The sequence below is a fragment of the Labeo rohita genome, chromosome 25 (genome assembly GCF_022985175.1).
Source record: "Labeo rohita strain BAU-BD-2019 chromosome 25, IGBB_LRoh.1.0, whole genome shotgun sequence".
Taxonomy (NCBI): domain Eukaryota; kingdom Metazoa; phylum Chordata; class Actinopteri; order Cypriniformes; family Cyprinidae; genus Labeo; species Labeo rohita.
Genome location: NC_066893.1, coordinates 940,668 through 953,559, shown reverse-complemented (window position 1 = coordinate 953,559; position 12,892 = coordinate 940,668). Strand labels below are relative to the sequence as shown.

The 12,892-nt window shown below is 39.0% G+C and overlaps 1 protein-coding gene across 1 annotated transcript in view; it reads right to left on the bottom strand.

Moving 5' to 3' along the window:
• Positions 1–12,892, bottom strand: part of cpne8 (copine VIII) — a 58,289-nt gene that overhangs the window by 31,267 nt on the left and 14,130 nt on the right. The window contains exons 3-5 of the mRNA XM_051099504.1: positions 8,157–8,203; positions 7,974–8,077; positions 86–125 (exon numbers count right to left, since the gene is read on the bottom strand). Coding sequence (XP_050955461.1) covers positions 86–125; positions 7,974–8,077; positions 8,157–8,203 — 191 coding nt within the window. The remainder of the gene's footprint in view (positions 1–85; positions 126–7,973; positions 8,078–8,156; positions 8,204–12,892) is intronic.

The window sequence follows — 12,892 nt, the reverse complement described above, 5'->3', positions numbered from 1 at the left end:
CTTCCACTTCAACACACATACTCACACACACTCACAAACACACACACTGTGTCCATCACCTTTACATTTACAGGAAAACACTTACATGTTTGGACAGGTTTTCACTCTTTGAGTCAAGGTCATACCTGGAAATAAAAGGAAAATTCTGTGAAATGTTTGTGAAAATAACGTGTAATTTCTGTGACTCAGAATAGTCCTGGAAACATGTTAGCATTTTTGCACTTCCAGTTCCACCATCATCTTAAAGTCAGTAGGTTTTTAGAATGGGTTTTTGGTTAAACACCTGAAATAAGGTCTGAGACAAGCTTAATATTTCCATGCCTTTTTTCTATGACATAAAGAAATACCCCACTTTTTTTAAAGCTTTTACTTGTCTTCAAAAAAGGCACTTGCTAATAAGTGGTTAAATGTGACTATAGAGGTTAGGTCAGAGACATTAAACATCACACCAAAAAAAAAAAAAAAAAAAAAAAAACCTCATTAAATAACTAGCCTGTTTTACACTTCTCAGTTATATTTATATTTATGCTCTTGCAAACTGTTCTAACTCAAATTTTCCATCTTGTACATTTCAATAAGGATTAAAACAGTTGCAAGCTTGTGATTGTGATAAAAATATTAAACAGACAAGAAAATTACATGGACAAAAGTGGAATTGCATTGACATGGTTCAAACCTTACTTGTCTGCCCATCATCAATTAGCAGCAGGGAATGAATCACAAGTACGGTATGGAGTACCACAAGGCTCAGTACTAGGACCACTGCATTTTCATGCTTTACATGTTTCCCTTGGAAGATATCCCTTTTTACCTTTTTACCTTGTCAAAATCAGCCCTGTTCAGAGCGAGCCATTCTATTGCATGTTTCTTTAAATGCTAATGAGTTCTGCTTACCCCGCCCCTCTATACTGTGGGGTGATGAGCCGGTCTGTTTACTTTAGCTGCATTTAGCCATGACACTTGCTAACTAGCACATTATTATTGCGAACATAGATGCATTTATATAGATCGCCAGCGCATTTCCTTCTAAAATGAAAGTAACATTAATCCTCTGCGTCTTCAGCGGGTCAGATGTCGGGAATGAATGATGACTCCAATGTTCATTATTACATCTAACAACAGAACACTTCTGTAACACGAAGGAGGCGGGAACCGGCGAATATTTAAACACTTTAAAAATAAAATAAACAAACACAAAAGGAAAGCGGCAGCCCCTCACGGATGACTGCCACACACAAAACACAAAATAAAGTCCTCTCTTGTCTTCCACTGTCGTCGCTCCTCCGAGGGACTTGAGTGGCGCAGGTGTCGCTCATTATCATTATACTCCACCGGCCTTGTTCCGTTCCCACGGCTCTCGGCACCGCCCCACTCGTTACAACCTCAAACACTCAATCTGAGACATTGTTCTCTTCCCTAGCAGCGGTGTCGACACAATGGCGGTCGGAGTTGGATTGTTACAGCACAGTAACTTTACTTGTTGTTACTTAGTACAACTTACCATTTCAAGTTGACTAAACTTATTTTAGTTGACTGAACTTAACATTTTAAGGCAGCAGGGTAACATTATTTTAAGCTGACTCAACAAATTGTGTTTTTTATTTTTTACAGTGTGGGTGGATTTTTATCATAATAGGGTGGTTGTGTACACACACTGCCAACACACGTTTATGTTCAAACAACACGTAAAAGTGAGTTTTGCATTTGATGACCCCTTTAATGGTTGCTCTGGTAATTCTTCGTCATCAATTCGGAACATGTACTATTTGATAGCAATCTTTCATTTGAAAGTCATGTTTCTACCATTTGTAAAACCGCATTTTTCCATCTTAAAAATATCTCGGTGTCAAATGCACAAACGTTAATTCATGCATTCAAGGTTAGATTATTGTAATGCTTTTATTGGGTGGTTGCTCTGCGTGCTTAATAAACAAACTCCAGCTGGTCCAAAGGCAGCAGCTAGAGTTCTTACTAGAACCAGGAAGTATGACCATATTAGCCTCACATACATTTTAAAATCTTGCTAATTACTTATAAAGCCCTGAATGGTTTAGTGCCTCAGTACTTGAGCGAGCTCTTATTGCATTATAGTCCTTTACACCCACTGTGATAATACCTAGAATACCAAACTCTACTGCAGGTGGCAGATTCTTTTCCTATTTAGCGTCCAAAAACAAAAACAGTCTTTCTATAAAACTATAAAACTCTCAAAGCACACTATCACATTTCCATAACTCAAATCTGTTAAATGATTGTTAGGCTGCATTAATTAGGTCAACCAGAACCAAGAACACTTCCCATAACACCTGCACTTCTTACATCGTAAGAAGAAGGGCATCTACGCTAATATAAGTCTGTTTCATTCTTATTCCGAGGTCACCGTAACCACCCGGATCCACTTTGTGTTCAGACCAGATGGTGCCCCCCCCCAACTGAGCCTGGTTTCTCCCAAGGTTTTTCTCCATTTCTGTCACAGATGGAGTTTTGGTTCCTTGCCACTGTCACCTTTGGCTTGCTTAGCTGGGGACACTTCATTTTTGGCAATATTGTGGACTTGATTGAACAGAGACTATTGGAAGAGAGCTGAACTGAGCTGGATCATCACATCAATAAATCAGTGATGAACTGCCTTGAAATGAAAAACTGACTGTTCACTATTGTCCTCTTTTTAGAGCTTCTCTACAGCAGAATCTAAATTGCATAAAGCGTATAATTGTATAATTAAAGGTGACTTGATGTTGAAGTCATGCGACATTAGTGTAGATTGTTTATAGCCTTACTTTAGTTTTTTTTTTTTTTTTTTTTACTTCTGCCAATTGTATTTAGTAAGATTATCTTGATGAATAAAACATGTAAGAAGCAAGGTTTTTGGTCATCAACGTTTTTTTCTGCAGTAATCCAAAAGTTAATGGAAAAATCCAATTACGTTTTTGACAAGGGAATACGGGTGATTCTAACTTCCATGCTGACCTGCAAAACTACTGCACTCTACTGCAGAAACGACTAAGATTATTTTTTCTGAAGAAAACGTCACTGACATATATTGCCACCATAGCGCTGAATATTTGCGCTTACTTCATGTCCCTCAAAAAATACCAATTCTATTTTCATTTTAATTCATAGCATGCAAGTCACTTTATGTAGAAATTGTGTGTATGTTTGAATAAATATATAAGACAAATGAATGATGTCATTCACTGCTTAGCAGCACCAATAATGACTGTTTCCCAGACACTCCCACTGTCTTCCATTGTTATAGCTGCACATTAGGAAAGGAGAAAGCATTTTACCACTCTAAAAATAGGCACACTTCACCTTTAAGTCATGTTTTCACTGTGCGGCGTTTACTCTAGGAGCTAAAATATGTCAGTGCTCCTGTTTTCTTGCGACATTCTGAATGAACATGAGCCTGTTGTTCACCGCCAGCTTAAATGAAACCTCAGTGGGTGGCAACAACCTACATGTTTGAGGAAAATTCTGTCATGTTGGGATACATGTTATTTTCCTCTCAGCATGAATCTACACTCTTGGCTGTCCCTCTCTTTGTCTGTCTGTCTCTTTCTTCCTCCCGCTGTGCAAAATGAGCAGCGTCAGCACATGTGCAGATATTTCCAGCCACCGCAGGAGAGACCGCTAAGATCAAGACATGCTTTTACCTGACCTAACATTCATGTTCAAATCTCCTCGGCAATAAGAACATGATAGTATGCTACATGTTTTATCGTTGTTGTGTTTCGATGTTGTATGTGTTTGACTACCACACACACAACACAGTCTGAGGGGTTTGGTTTTGGCTTGTGCTGGCTCTTGCTGTGGATTATTTATGTACAATACACTGAATAATTTGTGTGTCACCAACAAGGTTAAATAAGTGTCAAATATTAATAATTATAGTACTGTGGGTAGTTTGCAGGGTGCAGCTGTTGTATGTGGTTGCTAAGGTGTTCTGAGGGGGTTGGTGTTTTACAGTAAGGTTGCTAGGGAGTTTGAGCGGGTTGCTACCCAGGTAACAAATTTAGGTTATGAAAAACGTTGTGGGAACACTGTTTTGAAATGTCTATAAAAAGTTTAAATGTCCTGTTTTCCTGTTGTGATGCTAATGTAATTTAAAGGCTATAAAACATTTCTTACTACTTCTAATAACTTCAATTTCACACAAAATATAACATTATTTGAATGTTTATTTTTAACATTCTAAGAATATTAAAATGTCCTTTTTTTCTTGTTGTGATTGCAAAAACGTACCTGTGGGAAATGTTTTGCAAGACGTGAAACACGTACCGTTGTGTACGTTTTGTGTAATGTCCACTCAGTGGCGCTAAAGTGGCTAGAGTGGTATTGTGTTTTTGGTTTTTCCCCCGGAACAGATGAACATACATATGGTACGTTTTATGTGAGGTTGGTTTTGAAATGTCCGTTGAGTGGCGCTATAACTGTAATGCTCTATGTTTTAAAATAATGTACCATATCCACTACACCTAAACCTACCCGACAGTATGAACAAAAGTGAATGTGATGTAAAAACACAATCACAAGCATGCCATTTTAGCTTGTTTTTTGACCTCTCATCTTTCGGCTTTTTCATCATGTTTTTCACAGGATTCGTACCCAAAAATTTTGCATCCTAAGTCCAATTCCGTGCTGGCTGAGCTACCGAGCAAGCTCATCACACACAAAAAACAAAACATGGAGCTGTTATCATAACTGTGTACAAAATAAGTGCTCACTGTTTTACCTCTAGTGCCTCTCGAGTTAATTTCTGTTGGAAAGTGCAGTGATATGTGCTTATTGGTATGATTTTGCATCTTGTGAAAAAGTTCCCTCAGGTACATTTTCATCATGAGATCAGGTAGAACATTCTACTAACTTTATGTTCACCCAAAATATAACATAGTTAACTTTTTTGTTTATTCTAAGAACGGTAAAACAAAAGGTTACAAAAAAATTTTTTCTTAATGTTCTACTAGCTTTTCCTACAATATAACATTATTTTATTTAATATTATTTAGTATTATTATGTTATAAGTCTAAATGTCTGGTTTTCTTGTCATGATTATGTTATTTAAAACTTTTCTTAGAAAGTTCATCAAATATAAATAACATCAAAGGATGCTATGAGAAAGTTGTTCTAAGACGTCTTCTCTCAACATGACTACATATATCAGACACAGCGGCATTTGAAAACCCATTGCGGAATCTGTGAAAATGTGAGTAATTTTAACAAAATAAGAGAGATCATACAAAATGCATGTTCCCTTTCAAGAGAACATCAAACTGCATCCTCTTCTTGGGGTTCCCAAACTTTTGCACACCACTGTATTAATAAGGTTTTAAGAATGTTGTATAAATATTATTTGTCCACAGATCATAAACTATGGTTGCAACCATACAAGTTTGCAATACTGTTTGCGAATGTTTGTTCGTCCCACTATACTGGTAATGACAGAACTTGCGATCAGGGTTGGCACACAACGCTTTGGGAAACAAACTCCTAGTTGGTTGCTAGGGTGGTCTGGATGGTTGCTAGGATGTTGCAGAGGTGTTCTGGATGGCTGCTACGCTGTTCTGTGTAGCTGCTGGTTGCTTACACCGCCCAGGTCTACATGATATGGCTTGTCTTGATCTGACAATTTCTAATCGAAATCTCCATGGTTACTAAATAGATGATTCTAAAGTTAGAATTTATATATATATATATACAGCTCCTGAGCTCAGACAAAGGCAAAAGAGCAATCTGGGTAAGAAGGGACCAGGTGTAAAACTGTCAGGTGTACACACACACTCACACACAGATGGATGTGACATATCCGTCAAATGTCACATCCTGAAAATGATAATATCAGGACAGCAAGACAATGACTTGAGCGACCGACCGACGACCACACGCACATACACATGTCACTGATGTTCCATTCAGCCTGTGTTAATAAACGCTCATGTATAATGTGCATCATGTGCCTCTAGACAATTTGTAGTAGTATGTATGGAGCGGGCCACTCTAATGGAGGATCTGCAGCGTATTTTTGACCATTTGTGTGTATGTGTGTGGGTGATGGAGGTGAATAATGCATAAATGTAATTTCTGGGATACTGCTGTATAAAATGTGCTTCACTGAGCGGAAGCAAGCCAAAACCCTGCAGGCAGTGTGTGTGTGTGTGTGTGTGTGTGTGTGTGAGCAAGAGTATGTGTGAAATCATACAAAACCGCATTAAAAGGTCTCCTATGTTCCTTGGGAAAACAGCACTTCTATGTGTGTGTGTGTTGTCTCTGTATGTCAGATTGTTTACAAAAACATAGAGTATTAAATATGCAAATATGCGTGTTCATGTTTTTAATTATTGACATGAGTCAGTGGTGTGGTACTCAGATTTTTGTCTCTGTATGTTAAAAAAAAGACAACAAACTAATACACTAATACTAATCTGCTATGATGTACAAGTTTACAGTTGCTGAATTTAAATTAATTTTGATATTTTTGTGCGGTGCGGAGTCAAAAATAAGAGTGGTTTAACTGTCATGAGATATCTCTAAACTGATTTAAATCCTATTTTACTGACCATTTCCAGTTCATTTCTATGTGTTAAAGGTCTGAAATTAGGTCTGTATGTATTGGTGTTCCTCAAGGCTCAGTTGTAGGGCCTTTACTGTTCAATATTTACTTGTCATCACTTGAGCATCTGTTGTAATCACTGGTCTACACTACCACTTCCATGCTGACGATACTCAAGTCTACACTGTAAAAAATGACCATGAATATAAGGGTAAAATACTGTAAAAAGGCTACAGTAAAAACCTGTTAAATGGTTAACGTAAGTTCCTCTACTATATATGGTAAAAAACTAAATTGGACATTGCATGTCATTTTACGGCAGTATACCATTTTCAGAAGTGGAAAAAGAATGTAAAATTTACAGTAAAATAACCGTAAACTGACATTCCCAGAATTCCCATCATGCATTTTTTTTTAATTTGATGTTTTTTTGTTTAAATAACTGTTTCTTCTTAGATTTTTCTTATCAGTTTTGTACATCATAACATTGTATGTTACATCTAATGTTGTTAAATTAATGTTTATTGCATTATTTCAGTATCGTGTGTGTTATCGTGATGGTGTTTAGTGTTTGTGTGAATGACACTGTGCATTTTCCTAAATGTTAAGATTTAAAAGTTGCTTGTGATGAGCTTTGGTTCATCAAGTGACTTTCTCATCACCACCTGCTTTTGGTGGTGATCAGTGTAATAGAAAGGAATACAAAACAGATTTCAACACCTCAATAGGTTGGTACATTAACATTATATCAGTAAATGAAATTACGGTATTTAAATAAAACCTAAAACCTAAATTTGCTACCATATTTTAAACGGTAAGATTCTGGCAACCACAGCTGTTGTTTTTTTTTTACACTCAAAACCTGATGAAAATATTGACAACTGCTATCTATCTGACTAAAAGCAAAACGAGGAACGTTGGAGTAATCTTTGATGCAGTTTGTGAATTTGTGAAAGATGTAAAGAAAAAATGTTATTGCGTTTTAGTTAGAGGTTATACCCAGGGTTGCCAGGTTTTTACAACAAAACCTGTCAATTGCTACTCAAAAATAGCCCAATCGTGTTTAGAGGGCGGGGGGTCCCAGTTACAAATCACATTCCGCAGGGTAAAATGCATGTTTTTAGGTGAGGTACCCCTGGTAAAATTCGCATTCCAGAGGATAAATATCACATTTTTGAGGTCGCTTCAACCCGCAGACATGAAAAACAACCCACAGCAACTGAAAAACAGTGGACTTGACAACATTGGTTATACCACTTGACATTTAGAGACATTCAGTTTTATAAAAAAAAAAATTCAACAATGAGTAAGCCCAACATTAAAACAAAAACAGATTTTGATCAATTAGACACATGGTTTTTTAAACCCAAACATAAAACTCAAAGACACACACAAACATTTTCACATGCTGATTATACTTACAGGTCAAATCGTAAATTTTGTCTCTCTTCAAAGAAGTAATCGAGGATGAATTTGTGCACAAAGTCTGGATTCAGTGTGTTATCGATGACTTCTGTCCTGCCAAACTAAACAATAACAGGCATCACATTACCAGCATGAACAAAAGCAATACAAATGAAAACACAAATTCAGAAAATACAATACCTCTCTCCACTCCCTGTTCGCCACAGTCTGAGTGTACAGCACACAAACTACATAGAAACAAAAATAAAGATAACATGAAAATACGTTAAAATGCCACCTTGTTAGAGAAGAATGAAAATATATCAGCCCTGGTTTGTTAATTCAGCAAATTAAGAAATTAAATATGCACAAAAAGCAAAGAAAAACGTGTGGAGCTCTTGAGAATACAATTATTGACTCATTTGTCTCGCATACAGTGAGAAGAGTGTGTCGTTAACACACACACATGCTCACTCACTCACTCACTCACTCACACAGACGCACTTAGAAGTCTTGCCAATTCATATCACAAGCAACGGCAGGCGGCTGAAATAATTCCGTTTCTGAACATCTGTTTGGCTGCCCGGGGGCCTTCCTCTAAACACGAGCCAATACCTGCCATCAGACTGTGTCTAAAAATATGCCTAATTAAAAAAAGACCATCATTGTCCGCCAAGCGTGCATAATCCCCACCTTTATATCAGGCTTGGACCCCAGAGCCTCATAGAGTTTATAGTGTGTGACTTTATGACCACCTGCACTCATATCTGTGGCCTAAGAGATGAATGTGCGTGTGTGTGTATGTGTGAGAGAGAGAGATAGAGAGAAATCTGCCTCAGCTGTCTGAACGCACTGCGAAACTCTTCTAACTTTCATTCTGTCAGCTGGGAGTGTAGACGCATATGGTGACCTAGACACTTTCCAAAAATACACCTACATAATAACATGCAGTCGAATTTACATATAAGACCATATACTGCCATAGAATATCTATTGTTTGTTGTCATAGAAATCTTCTTTTTGCATTAGGAGTGGGGTTCAACCAGTCACTGGGTCATATATGGCCCTAAGACCAAGCAAACTGGCTCACGAGGATATTCGAGTATGCTGTTTCGCAAGAATGCAGAGCGTTGTGAAACTGTATTTGCCTCCATCCTGATTATTTCATACTAAATGTTTTAGTTTTAGATGCTCAAATGAAATGCAACATAAAACAAAGGCAACCTAAGTAAACACATTTTTTTAATTATTGAAGCAAAAAAGTTATCCAACACCTGTCACCCATGTAAAAAATGAATTGCCCCTTAAAGGCCGATTCACACCACACAGACAGATGCAAGATTCAAAATTTCAATAAGCAACAACATGCGCCAACCAACGATGACGCGGGTAACACACACAACCCAAGAAAGTGTCTGTTGCCTTTTGTCGGTGGCAGACTTACCCGATAGTGTTAACAAATGCAAAAGTGATATAAAAGCATATTTGTTGCGGCAGCCGTGCAATTTTTAACTTCCTTATGCAGATTTGAGCTGTTTTGTCAAACCATAGTTTCACGGGGTTCGAGGGAGCTCTTCATCATTCAGGTGCAATGCTGTATCATGTGAGCTAATGAGCAAACCTACTGAATTAGAGAACTCACACATATTAAGCTGTATATGTGATGACAACATTCAAAGGTATCACATGGGATGTTAAAATTTGTTTTAAAGTCATAACATAATATTCTGCAAGTAACTGTGTGAAAATTAGACTTTTTTTAAATTAAAACTCTGTACCTGTGAATTATACTTTGTGTGAAAAGGAATAAAAGTTGTCTGAGTTTTATTGCCTCTAGTGTTACAACTGGAAACTGCAGTGATTCGTACAGCTATGTTTTTTTTTTTTTTTTTTCAGTTCTGCAGTTCTGCCTATGTTGATACAAAAATCAAAAAGTGCTTTTGTGCTACCATTCTTAGAGCATTACTAAAGACTAGATAACTTTGATTAATGTTACTGGATGAACATTTGTTCAGAATCTTTGAGAGAACCTTGCCAGAACTTCACTCAAAGTTCTGAGAACATTCCCTATTAGCTGGGAAGATCCTGCCACAAAATCTCTATAGGTTCCAGTCTGGCAAATTTTTTAGCTTTTTTTTGAGTTGTTCAGAGGAGGGCTTACTCCTTTGCTTTGGATCATTGTTTTGCTGTATAACCCAGTTGAGCTTAAGCTTCAGATTACAGGCTGAAGAGTGGACATTCTCCTTTTCTGGTAGAGAGCAGAATTCATGCAATGAATTATTGCAAGTTGGCCAGTCCTGAAACAGCAAAGCATCCCCATGCCATGCTTGACAGAACATATGTGTCACGACTGAGTTCAGTTATTTTCTCCATCATTCACTGTGCACTGTGGGTGGACAGATCCATACTCACAGTAGGTGACGCGGAGGATGACATCAGCCTCGTCCAGCCCCACCTTGCAAACATTTTGCAGCCAGACCCAGAGCTCAGCCCACCATCACCCAGTATCACAAAAACGGCAATACTAGAGCCCCCCCACAGATGGACGGTTTCTGCTAGCGCCTGTGACGACAGCGCCAACTATCGCCCTGGAGCCGAAGCCCCAACGTGAGTCTGACCAGGGTTTGATCTGGCATCCATTGTACCAGTGGGAGTCTTGGTGGAGCTGGAGAATTAGGAATGGCTTATCAATTGGGACTGGAAGGTTTCCAACCTTGTCCATTCATGACCCTAATCCTCTATCAGCCCCTACCAACCGTTATGAACACCCCCCAGTACGCCATTTCTACTGAGGGGGAGCTTCCCGATTCTGGTTCCCGCTGGTTCCACCCAGCCGTGAATCTCCTGTAATCCTTCTCAGCCTCCCTCTCCTCTAACAGCTAGTTCCTCTGCCCCAGCTTCGCTGATTCCATTCAGCCCTTCTGCATTTTCTACATCATGTGTGGATATGCCTCAGGCGACCAGCTCTGCCTAACCCAGAGGATCCTTCAGCTCCGACCCTGGCCACTGATGTCTTCACTCCCAACACGTGACAACTTGTCACATATTGACGCTTGGTCAGGACCCCTTTGGCATCACTTCTTGCCACTCAGGGTACCTCTTTAGCGTCATTTTTCAACGTGCAGGGTCCTCCAGTACTTTAAACCCTTGGCGTCAATGTGCTGATGCAAAAGGCACTGGGAATTTTATCATAATGATTAAATTATATATTGGGTAATAATATTGTCATTATTGCCTATATGTTGGGGTGTGATTTTTTCCAATGCAAACAGTAACAACAGTTTCATTTACATTACGCTATTTACAAATTTAACCCAACCCCTACCCCTAAACCTAACCATTTGTCAACAAAACACAATATATAACAGGCAGATACAACTATATTCATAATTTATTCAAACAGTATTAATATCCCAAGGGCTCCAAAGCGAAACGATTGATTTGTGAGAAGAACAGATGCGATCGCTGTCTCCGTCTGCTGTTCTGCGTGCTGCACTGCAGTCTGTCTGTGCGCAAATTCAAAAAATGCCAGCAGAAGCAGCAAGCCTTGGTTGTGAAATGCTACTGGCTCTTGTGTGTCTCGTGACGAACTGCATCATGCTAATGTTCGAGAGTATCTTTTTGTATGAGATGTGAGTGTGTTAACAGAGTGGGATCAAGCAGCGATTAAACCTTCTGTTTTTCGCATTAAGATATCATACAGCTTCAGAAGACTCGGAATGCAACAGGACTTGTTTGTAATGCTTTTAAACTGCTTGTTTATAGTCAGTTTTTGCAATAAATACCTGTGACTGTACTTATATTTTATTTGCCCATTGCGTGTTTTATATTGTTCAGAGTGTGTGGGTAGGTAGGGGTGGGGTTAGGTGCTCCAGTGAAAGTATACATTTATATAAAATAGTTTCTATTTTTACAAATGCATGCAAACCATTAAATTAAGAAACAACTGAAAACAATGGAGGAAGCTGTGTGTCGAAAAAAGTGAAGCCAAGGGGTCCTGACCAATTGTCAATATGTGACGAGTTGGGAGTGAGAACGTGTTGTCACTCCACCTCAGCCCGACAACCTGTCGGCTTCGCCTTGGCTTCCTTAAAGCTCGGCTCCACCAGAGACCTTTGGCCTCACGGCTTCACCAGACTCCCTTATCCCTCCAGCTCCACCTTGGTCATTCATCACTCTGCCTGTGCCGTGGACTTGCAAGCCTCCTGCTGTGCTCCGCCACTCCACCCGTACAGCTTCAGTGGGTTGGTCCTTCCCCCTGGCTTAGCCTTGGTCCTCGGTCGCACTGGCTCTGCATCAGTCCTCAGTTACTCTGGTTTCAACTAGGACGCTTGTCGTTTCGGCTCTGCCTTGGTCTCCAGTCCATTGTTTTTTGCTTGGTTCCATCTGCTTCCATCTACCTTCTCTTAGCACCTAGGGCTCCTCTTCCATTGGCTTCAATTCTGTCAGTTATCCCCCAGATATCATTGGCCAAGTCACTATCATGGCTCTTCCCACGTCAATTCCAACGTGAACTGCCATCCTGGCTGCGCTCCGGGTCTACTCTGCCTGATCACCTCCTACCATCACTTCTCACTGTTTGTCCATCTGCCTGCCTTTTTTATTGTTCTTACAGTGCTGCATTATATTATATTGTACATATTGAAAATGACACTAAAGGTTCTTAAACCTACCCAATGGTGTAACAAAAGCAAAATAAAAAAAAGTGAAATAAAAACACATTGACTGAAGTAACCATGCCATTATATGCTTCTACTAATCAATGTTGATGTTTCACAGACTCATGTTGTACCAGGTGAGCTACCAAGCAAGTTTACTGCATCCGTAAAACTGGTTGTGTGATGCAAACATCAAAACATCTTAGTTTACAATAGCAAAAGTGTTTTGAGGTGATAACGTAGCATTGTCTAAGAAACTGTACAAAAATAAATTTCCCT